At 37.2% G+C, this 18,200-nt stretch overlaps 1 protein-coding gene across 2 annotated transcripts in view; it reads left to right on the forward strand.

The window, feature by feature from the left end:
- Positions 1 to 18,200, forward strand: part of cntln (centlein, centrosomal protein) — a 138,064-nt gene that overhangs the window by 100,401 nt on the left and 19,463 nt on the right. For both annotated transcript variants that reach the window (XM_055205291.2, XM_055205290.2), the window contains 5 exons: positions 275 to 365; positions 1,729 to 1,943; positions 12,074 to 12,235; positions 14,663 to 14,760; positions 16,482 to 16,608. In XM_055205291.2, coding sequence (XP_055061266.2) covers positions 275 to 365; positions 1,729 to 1,943; positions 12,074 to 12,235; positions 14,663 to 14,760; positions 16,482 to 16,608 — 693 coding nt within the window. The remainder of the gene's footprint in view (positions 1 to 274; positions 366 to 1,728; positions 1,944 to 12,073; positions 12,236 to 14,662; positions 14,761 to 16,481; positions 16,609 to 18,200) is intronic.

Genomic DNA, 18,200 nt, shown 5'->3' on the forward strand with positions numbered 1-18,200 from the left:
TCGGCATGACAGTGGAGCAGAGTGCTGTGCCACCCGTGTCACACTAAAGAGCTTCTAGATAAATCCATGATCAAACCCATGACAAGAGAGAGACTGATCAAAACCTTTTTAAATAGCGTTCGATACAAACGAGGGGAAAAGCCGAAGCCTCTTTGATGTGACTACAAAAGCTTCCTCTGTCACTTTACTGCCAGCCGCCATGTTATGTTATGTTAAACTGTTACCTCAACTTATTGTGTCATGTGTTGTGTTTCCACATTTTTCCTGGCCGAAGGTCTGCAGGTACGTGTTGATGTGCCCCACAGACAGGCCTGTAAAGGATTTAAGTTCGACCCAGTCTCAAACCAGAAAATTTAAATTCCAAGGTAACCTACCACTGACCAGTTTGTTCTTCAGCAGAGGTGGACAGTTGTCTTTTTAGTCTACATAACTACATTTTCATAAATAGATGAAAATTTTTTTTTCCTTTAAAGGTCTCGTTCTTTCTGTGTTTTTAAAGCTTTGATTGCAGTGCGCAATATAACATGTGTTTCACGTGTAAAAAAGTGGTATTTTTCACACAATTTACTTATCTGTATATCGCTGTTTTCACTGTCCTCAAAACAGGCTGATGTCTTCCTTGTTCTATGAAGTCCCTCCTTCAGAAATACGTAACAATTTTTTCACAAAGTGTAGTTTGTTCAGTGTGTGGTGATTTGATAGCAGCTTAGCTTGCAGTTAGCTTAGCTGGTGACTGATGTATTCCTGTGGGCGGAGTTTACCCTGCTAAAAAAACAATAGACACTATCACAGAAATTGTGTTGGATTTATTGGTTTTAATAGGAATTGTATTGGTTATATTGGAAACTATAATGGTCTCAATGGGTCTCTGTTGGTCTCTACTGGTATGTAATGGTGGGGCCATTAAATCCTAATGGAATATGAAATGGAATATTTTGTAGTGGGTTTAATGGTAAAAGCTAAAGGTTCCTATTGGTATTTTAATGGAAACATTAGGAATTTCTGTAATGGTTTTATAGTTTTTTTCAGCAGGGTAGTCAAAAAACTGTTCTACTGACGTCATTAAACCAGGAAGTAGAGGGCTGTAGTCCGAAGGCGAATTCTATTAAAGAAAATATATCGCAGTGAACTTTGAGCTTATCATTTTACAGGTATAATTTATGCGATAATAGCAACATTACACACTAACTAGGGTTTAAAAATGGGATCAGGAAAAACGTGACCTTTAAATCTCAATTATAATTTAAAAAAAAATGTTTTTTAAGTAAAAGTATGTTGAAGTGTTACTTGAGTAAAAGAAAAAGTACTAGATTTTAAATGTACTAAGAAAAGGTAAAAAACAACTGTGTTTATGAAATGTAGTTAAGATAAACGTATAATATGCTTTGGAAAGTTTGCCAAACACTAAAGTGCAGATACTTAAATTAAATATCTGTCCACCTTTGACTTTGAGTAATTGTTTGCTCTTGCTCAGAGTTCATGTCAAGAAACAGCAAGGACAGAAGATTCTTCTTGAATTCACCAAACCTGTATAGGGAAAATGTTTTAAAATCAAAACAATGTGAAGCCTGCACTCTATTATGGTTTTATAAATTTTTTGTACATTTATTTAAAACTTGCAGTCCAAAAAACTCACAGTAAAATAAAGTTATAGCTTTTCAATGTTTCCACCAACATCTAGAAAGAGACAGACTGTAGTATTAAGCGTGTTCTCTCCTTCACATTCAGGTGTCTCTCGGCAAATTGCAAGGAAGAGAAGAAAACAGCCCTCTGCTGTTTGGCGACAACGACTTCTGTCTCTCCAGCAGCAGGTTGTAGCGCTACAGGCCGATAAAAGAGCAGCGCAGCAGCTCACAACAGAGCAGAACCGCAGACAAGCTCAAGCACAAATGCAACTAGACTCGCTTCTCCAGCAACTCAACGCAAGCAAGCAGCTTTCAAAGGTACTGCACACAACCCAGCGCACAACTTTGCTTACACCTTATTCAGGCTCTGGAACTCGATAAATAACCTGTCACCACTTGTCATACATGTGTAGACTCATGAGACCAATACATGTCATTTTATTTTCACATTCACACACACCGTGCTATATATTAGCCCCTGCAGACTGTGTTGTTGCATGGTTGGAAATACCAAGCCCATCTGAGACTTGATTAAGAGTCAAAATCAACGCCCTATTGACCAGATCACCCTATCTCTCTCTCTCTCTCTCTCTGTCCATCTCCAAAATGCTGCTGCTGTGTGTGTGTGTGGGGGGGGGGGTGTTTGCACATTCGCATGCATGTTTGTTTGACTCAGGATCTTGCAGTATTGATAGAGTGGTGAAAGGGCAGCACGTCTAGTGCCCCTGCACACTGCCCCCTACTGCCCTGTGGTGTGATCACTCTCTTTAATTGGCTAGTGCTGGTGTGTCTAAATTTGATCCTCTCAACTGATTAGGTGATGACAGTTAGACCAGTGTGTGGAACACAACTGTGTGTGTGCTTGTGTGTGTGTGTGTGTGTATACTGCATGTTAATTTGGGAGTTCAGTGCCTTTTCTCCCCTTGACGCTAATATAAAAAAGATTGCTTCTATGAACATATATTGCTTCTATGAACGTATTGCTTCTATGATATCTTTACATTAACTCGGGTAACATAGTCAGACAGACTTTTTATATTAAAGGGTTATATTAACGGTATTTCATGCATTCGGACTTATTAACAGAGTTAAAGAGTTGCATTCCTTATGCTAAACATTGGCAAAGGTTCAAAAAAGCAGTTGGAAGTGTGATGGAGTATTTCTAAAGGGGGTCACACCAGACGCGCAGCTCAGCGTCGCACAGCGTTGCGCCGTTCTAAAAAATTGAACACATTGTTTTCTATGAGTATACACACACCGGCGCCGACAGGTGGCGCCTGTCCGCGGCGCCTAGCTTTGACTCAGGAAGTTGCTCAAATCCCTGTTGTGTCACAGAGCGCCACTCACATAGTTTAAAGTGCCCATTTATTACTGCTTTTTCACAAGTTATATAGGTGTATGAGTTCCAAAAAGCATGTTTTAAAAGTTGTTTGCTCGAAATAGCTTGTAGGAAAAGATTGTTACCCATCTCTAGTAGCCTCTGTTTCAGTGCATTTTAGATTGTGCCGTTTTGAGCTAGTCATTAAATATTTATCAGCTGCTGCTCCTTTGATCACGCCCCACTACTAACGTCATGTGCCCATGCACGTGCTCAGTGGTATCGTGAGTGGTACAGGCCATACTGTGTTATTATTTTTATATATTATTGTTAACGGGTTATGTTGCCAACAGACAAATGAAGCAAAAAAGTATCACTAATAAGTACACTGTAGGAGAAGAAACTCATCATGACACACAAAGATTCTAGAGTAAATTGTGATGTAGCAGTTTCAACAATACACTCGTTTTCCCTGGACAATGCTAACATATGCCAGTTATAAAACATTTTCAAACACATTATTTTCGCAAATGACAGAAATTTTGACCCGGCGGGGGATGTATACTGCTTGTGGGCCGCGTGCTAACTGCTAGAAGCTAGCGGGAGGTCCGGACCGTAAAGTTACAAGAGTCTCGGGGGTACGTTGGCCTCGTCAGAAAAGCCGGGTCGGTAAGGCCCGGTCTCGGTTAGTTTGGCAAAACACTTTTAGTTTGGCAAAGCACTATTACTTAGTTCATGTAGAATTGTAAAATAAAGCCGTTACATTTTTTTTTTACTTTCGAAACCACGCTGCAAACTATCTAGCCTGCAAAAAATATCTATATAGTGTACTGTCTACAAACAATAACATATACATTTAAAAGGTATAATTTACGGCATTAGCATCAATGTATGATCTCTGTTTTGAGATACAGATGCTCATAAATGTAGTATTTTGTGACAGAAGATGACAACATGCAAAATATAACGTGACTTCTTACCTTTTGTGTTGATATAGCGATCGCAAATCGAATCCAGTCTGTTTCAGATGTGTAAATAATCCATGAAAGTCCAATAAAATACATTCAATGACCATTTTTGTCCAAAAATGCGTATAATCCGTGAAAGCTAAGTACATAGTCTGTTGTTTACATCAGATTTCGCATGAACGTCTTATCGCCTAAGTTACAATCTGAGGAAAATTTGCATCGTAACACACTGTATATGAGATCACATTTTAGGTTTAAATAAACACGCGTTTAAACTTTGTTTTTAAAAGTAGGCGGGAGTATAATCCATAATATCCAAATAGCGCTGTTATTTCAGTGAGACATGATAACAGCAGGGTATCAGCGAAGTGACTGACTGCTCTGTGCTCTATCTAGCTCCCTGGTGGGTGGAGACCTGCGAGTGGGGTGGTGGGCGGGAAAATTCAAACTGAATGTGACGAAACGGCTAGTTAGGTCACAACGGAGCTGAGTTTGAACTCGCGCAATCTGAGACTCAAGGCAGAGGACATTCAGACACCTGTATCTCACTCAAAACAGCATGGATGGATTTTTTTCGAAGTTTGTATGCGTGTGGAAGCATCAGAGACACAAAATAACACCCCAAAACCCAGAAAAAGTGAGTTTTTCATATTATGGGCACTTTAATTTTAAATAACATCATATTTGTTCCAAATCATTATCAATTAACGTTGGCTGCTAACGTATATTTTGCATTTTGAAGTAGACGTTATCTGACTAAGCTATTTAATGTGCACTTCCGGTGTATTATAAAAACAATGTATATGGTTTGTTTATCTGGGGTAGCAGCAGAGTTGTGTGTTTGTTTAATGCTTGATTTCGTAGAAATTGTGGAGTCCCTCCCAACCGGGTCATGACTCGCATGCGGTAAGTAAAACTGCATCAAATGGGTGTTTTGTTGGCAATCGGCACATAAGTGCAGGTAATGTTAATGTGAAGACGTACATTAAGAGTTGCAGATAATTTTAATGCTTATTTTAAAAACAGTAGTGCAGAAACGATGAGCATCAAAGTAGGTTGATTATTAACACTGCAGAAAATTAACTTTTTCCCTCCCACTGATGACTTTATGTCGTCAATTAAAAGAAAACACTTCCCCACCAAACACAAGAATTTACGGCAATTGATATTTCTGCTATTATGCAGTAGGTTGCGCTGTTACCCTCCTTATAAAACAATGCGGCATCTATTGATCCAAAAGCAGTAAATAGTCTCTTTATGTTTGGATCATTGTTCTGAATCTGATCTTTATCAAAAGGCTTCCAAAATGGAATTATCTTAGCTTTTTGTTCAATGTGGTATTTTTAACTCTTTCGCCGCCATTGACGAGATTTTCCGTCTTTCCGCAATACCGCTATTATCCACCAGGTGGCGCGCTTCCGCAACTTATACAACCCGGAAGTAGAGCCTCACGTGAAAGAGAAAGAACTCCGTGTATGTTTTAAAGATCGCTCTGCATCTGATCTCTATCAAAAGTCCTTCGCAAAAATGGAATTATCTCAGCTTTTTGCTCAAAATTGGTTGTTTTTGAAGAAACCTACCCATGTTTGAGAGGTGATTACAAGAGAACTAATGAAGGTAGGATGAAACGGGTTTTTTTTTTGTTTGAAAGCGGAGGGTCTGTTCTTTCATCTGATATATTGTTTGTTATATATTTAAAGAAGAACATTTTCTGGAAGGCATTAAACTTTTGTGAAAATCATGAAAAATGCTGCCGCTGGCTGGCAACTTTTTTTAAAAATGCTGGCAGGGAAAGAGTTAAAGAAAGAGAGGTGATAGAAAAAGAACAAATGAAGACAGTATAAAACGTTTTGTTTAAAAGCAGAGGGTCTGTTTTTTATTTAATATATTGTATGTTTATATATTTAAAGAAGAAAAAAATCTGGAAGGCATTAGAATTTTGTGAAAATCATTAAAAATTTATTTTTTAAATGCCGTCAGGGAAAGAGTTAAAGTCCGCAAAGTAAAATTATTATCCTTACGTTATTGTACCATGTGACTCTGAACAATCAACTAAATCAGGTCTGTGACAGGTTATGTAATATAGTATAACTTTATTTGGATGTTAAAGGTTCTTTATAGAATACAGCCAAAAAAAATGTTAATGGCATTGTGAAGCACCTTTCATTTTTAAGAGCGTAAAATAGTTCAATAAATTATGGAAAGCATTAAGCTTAATAACTGTTATAATATATATAAAGGAGTCCTTGGAAGTTTGAGAACCCTTGGTCTAGAGACCCATTAAAAAGCATAGTCTACAATCTTATGTTTATAAATAGGAATATAGTTGTTTAACATTTCATATAATAGTAGTTCATCTAAAATTAGCTGTGCCCCTTTGTTAGCGTGGGTTTATTCCAGGTACTCCAATTTCGTCCCACAGGCCAAAAACATGCTGGTCAGTTAAATTGGAGATACCAAATTTCCCCTCCCCTAACCTTTGTATGGATTAATTTATGTGGATTAATTTGTGTATGGATTAACCGGTTCTCGCTGTGAATATAGCCATAGTTGCTGGAATGGCGTAAAGAATAAAGAAAGAAAATTAGCTGTTAGAATTCCTAAGTTCGTTTTCTAGTGGGTTGTGCTCCACTGCATATGGGCTCTAGTGTCTATTATAAAACTTGATTTTGATTTGTCAATAGTTGTGTTTTATTTACAATGCTGCGCCAATGATTCCGTGTGTCAATGCACAGCACCCTTAGCAACATAAACACATGTGAAGCATCGGTCAGGGACTATTTGTTTTCAGCGAAAAAGAAGGCTTTTAGTGATTTTAAATAATGAAATGGCAATGATACATATTTTTGCTTTAATATCTGTTCATATGTGTTTATATTTATAATATTTGTAATGTATAATATTTGTAATATTATTTAAATGCTTCAGCAGTGACTTATTTCACAATAGAGCACAGCCTCTCATATGATATTGCTTACACACTGTATATTACAAAAGCCAGAGTGAATAAATTAAGAGACAGGTTTGGTATTTAGCAATAAAGCCAGTTACTTATATAAGGCAGTGCTAACTATGACAACCAGAGTAAAAAAAAACATCAAATTGTAACGTCAAATAACTAGAGGCTAGTGGGGGTTTAGCACATTTTGTCACCCGTATCCAATCCAGCTGTGCACCTTTAAATTGTAAATTTGCTCGTGTATATGCATGAGTTCACCTAGCTGTATTCTGATCTTTGATTTGAGTTTGAACTGCCAGTAGTGTGTTATTCCACAGCATGGGGGTTCTGTGTGAAAAGCTTCTCTACCAGCAGATGTTTTAGAAATCGTATGATGGAAGAAGATAGAGGTGACGGTAGAATAAATGAATAGATTTAAAATAATTTTCCACCTAAATAAATGACAAATGTTTAATGCAATATATTTTCACACGAGACTCCGAGCTACAAAGAGCTGTTCTATGTATTTTCCTGTACATAAGGGTGGCCCATTTAAAATACTATTCACCCCACCCTGTTATCAGACACTAAAGTAGCTTATGAAACTTTTCTTCTTTTTTTTTAAAGATCAGGAAATTGAAAGAGTGTCTTTATGTTTACATTGGATCGAGCTCTTAAATTCCAATTATCAAATTAAAGGCCAAGTTCCACTCAAAGAATAAGCGCATTGCTTTTATTCATTTGCAAGATCTGGTGCGTTTTTCTGTGTGAATGAAAGTGAATGAGAGTTTGTTAGTCTCTGTTTCTTCTATATTAGTCTTCGTGTCAGGTGTCACACTATACTCAGCTCACATTGATCCCCGTGCCCTTTGTGGTCCAGTATTGATCCTTTGTCGTGCTCATCTTAATAAGTCTCTCTCTTTCTCTCTCTCTCGCTATCGCTCTCTCTCTCACTCGGCAGGAAAAACAAGGCTCCTGTGATAAACGGCCAAGTTCAATTAAACAAAGCAGCAGTGTAGTTATACTGTACCACAGCAGAAGTGTCGCAGAGCTTCTGTAGCAATTACACAGATGTCATACGCAGTATTGGTAGAGAATGGATCTTTTGTTTAGACCCTCTGATGTATATTAGATGAGTTAGATGCCTTTCTCTCTTCTTGCATGTATTAGAACTGGGATTGATGGGTGTTTTAGCAGCACATGATATAATGCATCTGCTGGAGTCGGTATGTGTGTGTGTTCCTTGTTCTCTCTAAGTGGAACACATGCTCTGCAGCAAAGTGGCACTTTCATCAGTCAATCAGAGTACACATCCCTGTGGAGCACCCAGCTGCTCTCTCTCTCACTTCCTTCTTTCTTAAAGAAATGATCTCCATGTTTTTTTTTCTCTGTCAGTTCAACAAGTGCTCCTGCTGAAAGCTGGTGTTATGATGTAAAATGATTGTAGGTGACATACATACTCCATTTGTCCCCAGTATGATCTCTTGTCGTTAAAGATAAAAGAGTAACTGTGCTTGATGCACTTTGACAGCTAAGATACTTACCTACTCGGCTCAGCCCTCCCTGTGAAGATAGCTGTCACACCTTTGAGGTGTTCATATTAAACACTGCAGTGGGATTATTAGAAAAGAGTGGCAGAACCTCTCCCATCACCACAGCGGAGGGGCTTGACAGCCTGTTTGACAGGCCGGGCCTGTAATCTGCGTAATTTGCAGGTGTTCTCCGTGTTCTTCATTTGGGAAGAGTTGGATTACTTCAGGATTAGACTCCTGCAGCAGTCTTTTCTGACAGGGAGGCTTTCAGGGACTGTTAGCACTAAGCCAAACTAACCTCCCCACATCTCCTCTGAGTTCAGTGAGATAGACAAGTGTGACTTGATTCTAACAAGCTTGACAGTTTAATTTACAACTCCAAAGTGACTGACTGGCCACAGCAATTCGTAAATCAGTGATCTATAGACGTTACAAATCTGCTCAACCAAATGTACCTCTTTAACTCTTTATTCTTTTTCTGCTGCCTTAAAACTTTTTAATAGCAAAAGTAAATGGTCTGGGACTACAGTGTTGTAGTACCACGTTAAAATAAAAACAATTATAGTAGGTTATTAAATGCATAACAATATAAAAGGTGCTACACAGGTACTGCATAGGTGCTATATAGCACTTAAAATGGTTCCCCTATGATTACAAAACAGTGAACCACTTTTAGTGGTTTTTAGCACCGTTTGTTTTTAGAGTGTAATGTAACAGATGTAGAGGATTTAGTTAAATTATGCTTTACAAGAATATTAAATTATCAACAAAATTATAATTTGTATCCAGGCACAGCAGCAGCTATGCTATTACTTTTTAAGTGCTATTATAAGATAAACTTAAAAATAAGACAACTTAATTTTGTTAATGTTAAGATTTTTATATAGACATTGTCAATTTAAAGTGGGGTCTAATGGTATTTCATGCATTCTGACTTATTAATGAGTTAAAGAGTTGGATTCTCATGCTAAATAAAGGCAAAGTTTTAAAGAACCATTTGAACGTATGACAGAGTAGTTCTCTGCCGAATGAGGGGGTTTGTATCCCCTTTATTCCTATACTCCCCATGACGCTTTGCACGAATTATGGGTGCGACTTCCGGCGTGTACTGTCACTGAACCGGAGCCGGCGTTTTCATGATGATTACGGTCCTTTGGTCCTGATACATCACATGAAGATATATTCAATCGTTTCATGTTGTTCCTCGGGGGTGACAGGTCTTCAATGCACAAATATAAAAGCAAAGAGACATATCAGTATCTCTACAGTGGGACAGTCAGTCGAGTGTTTAATACATGGAATATACAGAGACTTCTTGTTTTTAACTTTTTCAGGTGATGGTTTAAAATGTCACAACTCTCCCTAGTGTGAGGCTTTTTTTAAACGTCAATTTTTAATCAGCTTGTTTGAGTTTTTATGGCGACACATCAAGCTTCACGTGATCCGACAGCAGCAGTAACTTTCATTCAACACATGTAAGTTATTTAAATAAACCATAATAAACATATTAAACTACTATTACATGTTTTCAGTACTGTTTTCATTTTATGGAAATATTTTTATGCAGTAGATAAGACATGAGCTTAGGAAATGATTTGCTTATTTTTAAAAAAAAAATCATTTAAATGTAACATAACAAAAACATAACAAAAGTAATGTTACATCACAAACTATTATAAACATTAACTAATAAGCAGTTAATTTGTGTAGGCTATATTTTCTGTACTGTAATCTAATTTTTGTAATGATACATAGTAGCAGAATAAATAAACCAGCTAAATCAGCATATTTTTATCAGCATAATATTAGTTGTTTTTAAATAATTATTGTATTTATTGTTCACTGTCAGTTTCTATGAAAGGTTTTACTGGATGGATGTGTGGATACAGTTAATAGATGCAGGTGCGCCACATACACATTCAGTTCTTGTGGGTGTATTATAGTTAAAACAAATGTTTTGTAGAGATTTACTGCATTTGTATCAGCTATTATGGCAACCCCAACTGCACAAATTATGCCGGTCTTCCTGGATTACATAATAAGCATTAAAGTGTCAGTCAAAACGGCAGACTCGTATCCCTCGCAAAAGGTCTACCATTAGCTGTAGTGGCTCACCATAAGATTTACCCATCTGAGCTCAAAGATGGTAGCCTCGCATTTACTTCAAGGTGGATACGTTTCGGAAAGTTTTTTTCGACTACTGATTCTGTACAGCGGAAGTCCTTATATGGACACTTTTCCCAGAATAGTGCGCACACACACCAACCAAGAGCTGACAAAAATCAACATCACCAAAGAAGTAGGTTATTGTTTGTAAGGGAAATTGAGCTTGTTCAGCTTTCCAAAGAACCTAGCATTATTGGAACTGTAAATGCAGGTTGTTTTTCCGGGGCAGCAGCGGAATTATGAAGGGGAGTTTGTTTAACACTGGATTTTGTTGAAATGGGGCAGTTCCAGTGATTAAACAACTGTTCATGAGTCAGAGGCAGTAAGTAAAACTGCATTAAATGTCGATGTTTTGTTTGCAATCTGCGCGTAAATGCATGTGATGTAAACGACATGAACATGTAGTGAATTATAAGTTATCCAGAGATTCCAAGAGCTCAGCTAAAAGACTAAAGACTTTTTGGACATGAACAGAAACAGTGTGTGTTATGTGACCGTTAAGGCAACAAAAACGCTGTTGTTTGTGTAGATCACAATAAACATCCGGTTTATACCGTAGCAGTATTTCTTAATTACAGTCCTGGACACGCAGAATTTCACCCAGGTGTTACGAAGACATCCAGAATGCAATGCTGTGGGTCCCCAAAACCTAAATTGAGACTATATGGTTTATAGTAAAGGACCAGTGAAAGTGTCTGAATGTAAACAGAAAACCACATGATCCTAATGACAGTGTCAGCAGGGTTATTCAGAAACACCATCAATGTCTCGCTCTGTACTGCCAGGCTGTCTTTCACGAGCATGAACCTTAAAATAAAAAATGCTCTGTTAAAAGGTCACAAACAAGATATCACCCGCCACATGATTGGTGTGTTTCACAAGAAACTCTGTTTGTGTGCGTGCATTTGCATTCCTGCGTTTGCGTGCCTGCATGCGCGTGCTTGTGTTTTTGTGTGTGTTTGTGGTCATTTTCCCCTGATTTGCCATATTGTAAGAGGAGAGCTTAGTAGTTAGTAGTAGAAGAAATCATTATGTTTTGGCAGACGGTGAAGTATTGCCACTGAGTGTTATTATAAACTCTGTGTGTGGTTGTATTCCCCAAACAGAGCTTTGTGTTATTCACTTAGTTCTATGCAGTAACTGTGCGTGTTAGTGAGTGAGAGCACAATTAGCCCTGGTGCTCAGCTTTCAGCTGGAAGCAGTGCTGATAAACTCCCAGAGTGCATAGGGGAAAGCTGACAATGGCTCTATTAAGACTGACAATCAAACATAGACACTGAGGAATGATCTGCCTCCTTATTATCATACGGCTTTAATCGGATTTAAAGCCTTAATCACAAACCGTTATGTAGTCCTGAGACCGAAAAATGCTCATTAATCAAAAAACTCACCGGAAACTGTTTAATCAAACTTTTTGCTTCCTTGTCATTTTGCACACTTAATTGATTTTCATCTGCCTCTTCATTAAACAGCTGTTGTAAATGACTTGTAAATGTGCTTATTAATGTTTGTGTGTTGGTGAGCAGAAGCAGGCATGTGAGCTGGCTGGTCTGGAGCAGCAGAAGGCATCTCTGCAGATGGAGCTGGAGCAGTGGAGACAAATACGGCAGCAAACGACAGTTAACCCCACAGCTGTAGACGCTGAGCACCTGCAGGCCCAAGTCAAACAGCTTACACACCGACTGAAGGTTTGCAACATTTTAATACATTAACGTATTAGGGATAATTACCATCAGTCAGAAACAATATTCATAGACATAGCTTATTATGTTGATGTATAAAATGCATTGTTTTGGAAGTGTTTTTTTTCCCTATTTAACAATTTTAACAACTCAGACGGATTACTCTACTGGTTTGATTTGAAATCAGTATATCATGTATGCATTGCACTATTATAGACAGATTTTTTAAGATGGCATAAATAAAATGCTCTCTTTTAATAAATATGGTCTAAAGCAGAGGTGCACAAACTAGGCCCCATGGGCCAAAGTTGGCCCGCAATGACCTTTAATTTAGCCCGTCATGACTCCCGCCACTTGAGATAAGGAAAAAGAATAAACGTTATTTATGCAGATGTTTATATTTCTAAATCAACATTTTCTAAAAAATATTCTTTTTTTGTTTTATTTGTACATTACAAAAATGTTAATTTAAATTAAATGCAATGAATTAAAGTGAATAATTGTTTTATGTACATTCATACAGTAATTGAAGTTGTACAGCATGCATCATGATTCTCAACAAACTACTCTGGTACTATAGGCTAATAATGGAGAAGTCGAGGCAGTGGCACATAGACAAAAGGAAATTTAAAAATGATTGGCAAAATTATTTCTTTTTTTACAACAGTTACCTTTGAAAATAAAACTGAAAATGTTTGCTTTTTTTAAAATATTGTAGAAAATTATAAATTAGGAGAATCGGGGCAACTTTAATTTTAATATAACGGCAACATTTACTTTCAGCCCACGCCCCTCAGTCAGGTTTGATTTTTGCCCCTTGGTACGAAAAAGTTTGGGCACCCTGGTCTAAATTAACTCTAGAAAGCCTATTTCAATGTTAAAACATACCATACCATTTTCATACCATTGTCACTGATTCTTTAATACTGGGGTAAAAAGAAATCCAACACTAAAAACATTTGTTTATGTACAGTATCAATGAATTATTTTACATCTATTTAACATGTTCACATGTGTTTTTGCTTTTTATTTTCTCACAAAATGTGTTTTCCTTACAGGTAAACAGTTACATACAAAAATAATTTAAAACAAATTATTATCAATTGTAAAATTCAATTTACAAGCCTATTTAAATTGTCTGGATTCAGTTAAATGAAATTAATAGTCAAGTAAAATGTATTTGTAAGTATTTTTTACAGCTTTACAAAAAAGACAAATAAACAAAGATAGTCAAAAAATTTAATCAATTAATGTAATCAATAACAAGCATCGGTATTAAACTAGATACGCCTTTCCATTTTAAATGGAAATGGCCCTTAAAAGAAGAAAGCAATTATATAAGAGCAGGATATTACATAAGGAATTTGCAATAGTACAATGAACAGTCGTATAACAAGTATAGAGAAATTGTAGCAAATCATTAAGTACAGCCCAGCACCACACACACCTACAAAACTGAAACAGTGACTTCTTCAGGATTGTTGCTATATTAACAAAATTTACAAAACTACAACCTAAGCTAATGCCAGCAGTCTCTCCGAATATAAAGTATTTGTTTGTCTGTCCCTGCTTGGTTTCTAATGCATATACAGTTGATGCATAAACCCGTTGGTAGGAGGCGTCTACCCATTTACTGTATTGCAAGTAATTCCAAAATACTGATTTGTTATACTTGTAATGGTAAAAAAGTCGTAATGCTGACTTAAAATCATTTTACTATTATAAACTATGTCAATGTATTTGATAGAAACCATAATATCAAACCAGTCGTTTAGTACATTAACTATGGATATTTGTCCTCTATTATATAGCCAGAAAATATCTAAAAACATTTTATTTTAATTTAAAAAATATATCTTTAGATTCATAATTTAGAATCTAGCATTACCCTTTTTGGGTACTGTTTTGCTTGAAATGTGTATGATCTATTTAGCAATGTGTTTAGGAATATATTCTTAAAAAGGTATTTCAGCTAAAGCCCAGATTCATTTAAAAATATCCATCATTCCACATGAAACCACACTTCCCACCTTGACCTGTCATTAGGACTTTTGTCTGTGTGTGTGTGAACCTCTTACCTTGACACACATTCACAGAGGTAGAACAAATGCAGCACTAAATACTGTAATCTTGCATGCTAAAATTAGAGTAAAATGTCTTTACATGTTACTGTACATCTTGGCAAGCTGATACAGTACACAGTGTTGTACAGTAAGTAATACTACAGTTTAACAATTAAATTAGAATTTTAAGAATTAGGACTTAAATCAAAATACACATTATTGGATGTGCAGATCTAAAAAAGATATCATACAGATTGTATCCTCATATTGTAGCATGCACAGAGTCCTGATGGCTCTGTATGCAAAAAGGAGTCGTGCATGATGGGAATATCAGATGATAGGATAAATGTGTGACTCTTTGTCTCCACAGAGCACCAGCAGCGAGATGAGCAAACATAGTGCTGCTAACAAGAGCCTGAGGGCACAGTTAGATGAAAGAGATCAGACAGTGAAGGAACTGCATGAGAGGTAAATGCTCTCTATCCCTTTCTTTCTGCCTCTCTTTCCTTCTTAGTCTTAGCTATTCCCGCTTCTTTACAGCGTTAATACTCTCTCTCACTCTCTCTATATCTCTCTATCTCTCTCTCTCTCTCTCTCTCTCTCTCTCTCTCTCTCTCTCTCTCTCTCTCTCTCTCTCTCTCTCGGTTATGGGTCACATTCGTAGTGTATGATTCCACCATGTGGCAGCTCTGTGTTTGCTTAAACTTCTACACTGTTCACAATTTTTAAATGTTGGACTTTGATGACCATGAAGCTACCTATTAAAATGGATACTAGTCCAGAGACTGAGGTAGAGCTAGAGTCAGTGACAGTCAGCAGAGCTGTTATTTTCTTCCCATGCACTGTTGGCATAGGATGTCTGTTTCTGAGTCTTCTGGTCTATTGTTTCTATCTAGCTTCCATCCTAGTCTTATCGCTTTTTACGTTTTTTTTTAGCTGTAATGATCGACCGTAGGATTTTTGCAGATTGTGCACTCTTCAGCGCGTTAATGTCAGGGTATGTCCACAGGCGGGTGAAAACTTACGCTGGTCTGTGACAGCATGTGAAATCACTGATGAGAAGTCCCTGTGAACAGCAGCCGCCTTACGCCACGCAGCTCGTTTAAATGAAATACATGTCTAGACGCTGTAAAAAATACATCTCCAACACTGAGGGGCTGCTGCACTGCCTTCAAAAAAAGGGAATTTCAAAGCATGCTGCCATGTCCTGAGTCAATATCCGGCTCAGAGGTCTCTGCCTTATTCATAAAGGCCTGCCTTTCATGTGCCGCCTGTTGTCTTTCCACATCGTACATGTATTCATCTCCTTTGTTTTCTACTGCAAACTGCACATCCATGATCTGTGAAAGCACTTACAACTGTATTAGCACCCATAATGCATTCTGAATTAGCAATCTAACACCTCGACGGCAAAAAGACAAAGCAAGGAGTGCAATGGAAAAAAGCATTCAAACAATTTAGCGAGCAGGCGCCCGTAGACAAGGTGCTAGCGCGGATCATCAGTGTCATCCGGCTATTCCTTTCATGACATGAGAGCTCCTAAAATAAATGCTATAGATCTAATTGCCATTTGCTCTCTTGAGCTTTGAAAAAGATGGAGTGGAGTGGGGGAGGGCGGGTAAAGCATCACTGTAAGTCAACAGGAGAAACGACTACGTCCACACTGCAACAGGGTCAATATGGGTTTTCTCATTAATGGCTCTGTTCGGTAACCTGACTCCATGTCCCCAGGCCACCCGGTCTTGTTAAATTTAATGTCACTCCAATAAGAAGCTCTCACATTTATTCAGTGCATTAGATCCAGGCTCTATCTCTCTCTCTCGCCGGAATCTGTGGATATTTATTTAAAAAGGACCTTTACTCATTATTGCAGCAGCTTTGGTCAAAGCGGTGGTCAGTAAAACAGGCCTCAAATGTTAACATATTCTGGCACTTTTATGTCCGTATTTTATTCGAGAGATGTTTGTTTTGAAGGGATCTGGATTAAAAAAAAATAGTTATTTTTGTTATCATTTAATTATTTGTGCCCATTTCATATAATAATTTTTTTCTTATTTATTATATATTTGTAGGTTTGCAAAATACGGTGCGTGAGACCACAGAAAAAAACTAAGAAATTAGTGGACCATTTTGGAAATTAAAACACTGTTATAATTTAATATTTTGTGTACATTTGTGTATGTGGAGAGGGTCAGCGTTTTAGAGAGAGATGTAACAATGAAAAGGCAGCTTTTGGAAGACGTCAGGAGCCGACTAAAGATCTGCCAGGACTCTGTGAGGAATCACAGAGCAGAGAACGAAGACCTGGAGAAGAAAGTAGGTCCTGCTCAAACATTAAACCTCTTCACAAATACTAAGGAATAGGGACAGCCTTGGATTAACCTGGATTTAATTATTCTCAATGTTTGCATCGGTTTATAAAAACTATTATTATTTAAACTTCCTGGTCTTCCATTGTACTGTATATAAACATATTATAAAACGGCTCGTTCTGGTTCTTCATTCTGATTGGTTGAAACGCATTCTAAGGCCATGTTTACATTAGAGCATTTGCGTTTTAAAACGGCATTTTAAAATGAAAACGATCCTCGTTTATACTGGCATTTTTAAAAGAATCTTCATCCACACTATACACCACCATAAACGCATGAAACATGACCAATCACGTAACTGGGCATGCGCATATAAGTGTAAAATAACTTATTACTCTAATAATAGCTTACCTTTGCACGTTTACGCAGCCTAGGGGTGTGCGATATTGACAAAAAGTCATACATGGGTCCTTTGCTGGCAACTTTAACAGACACTATTTTTGAACCTATAAAAATGTGTTTGGGAAAGTCTTATACTGTTCTATTAAGAGACAAATTATCTGAAATGAAATTCATTTTAAAGTAGCAAACAAAACTTACATTAAACTGGAAAATAATGTCTGACCCATTACAATTCTCCCTTCATATTGGCCTTTGCAACGCCTATATGGCGTATAAAATTACAGTCTATCTTTCGTAAGCTAACTAAATTTAAACAAAACATAAACACATTAAACCCAACAATACTCAAACATTAATATAAAACAGACATTATCTATAAGGATACATGTTAAAACAATCCGATATAGCGTTTATAATAGCTGGTTGGTAGATGTTTACTATTTTTGGCAAAACCTCCATTGCAAACCAACATTTACATCAATAAAATAATTTTTACTTTGAAAATGATGCGCTGTCACGTTAATATCAGCTGTTCGTTTACATAAGACTCCGTCTACGTTCATTTACACTCAGAGCAACGTCTGAGTTCTCAAACTAAAACAGGGTCTTCAGCGTTTGCGAACGAATCCGTTTATGAGGGTCGAAAACGGTGATGTAGTGTAGATGAAAGGCGTAAACGTAGCAAAAGTAACGCGTTTTAAAGCATAAACGCATGAATGTAAACATAGCCTAAGCCGTGATAAAATACCCCAGTAAACCCACGGTTCAGACCGCATCACAAGCATCACTGCGCCACTGTTGCTGCATACTGATTTATGAAAATAAACACCACAGTCTTTAATCATTTTTTACTTTTTCTACCTTTGCACAATTATGTCAATATCCATATAAATGTCAATAAATAAAACATTTCGTCAATAAAGAGAAACCGTTCTCGTTCTCTGAGGTATTTTTTGTCTTATTGATATTTCCGCTATTATCCACTAGATGGCAATCTTACCCAACTTAAACACTGAGGCATTCACTCGACACAACAGCGTTGTGGTGGATTTAGCGTGACGTGTACATTTTTATCAGGCTCTGAATCTGATCTCTTACAAAGTTCTTCACAAAAATGGAATTATCTCCGCTTTTAGCTGAAAATTTGAGAGGTGATAACTGATAAGAGAACAAATGAAGGTGGGATGAAACGTT

This window comes from Misgurnus anguillicaudatus, chromosome 3, assembly GCF_027580225.2.
Source record: "Misgurnus anguillicaudatus chromosome 3, ASM2758022v2, whole genome shotgun sequence".
Classification (NCBI taxonomy): domain Eukaryota; kingdom Metazoa; phylum Chordata; class Actinopteri; order Cypriniformes; family Cobitidae; genus Misgurnus; species Misgurnus anguillicaudatus.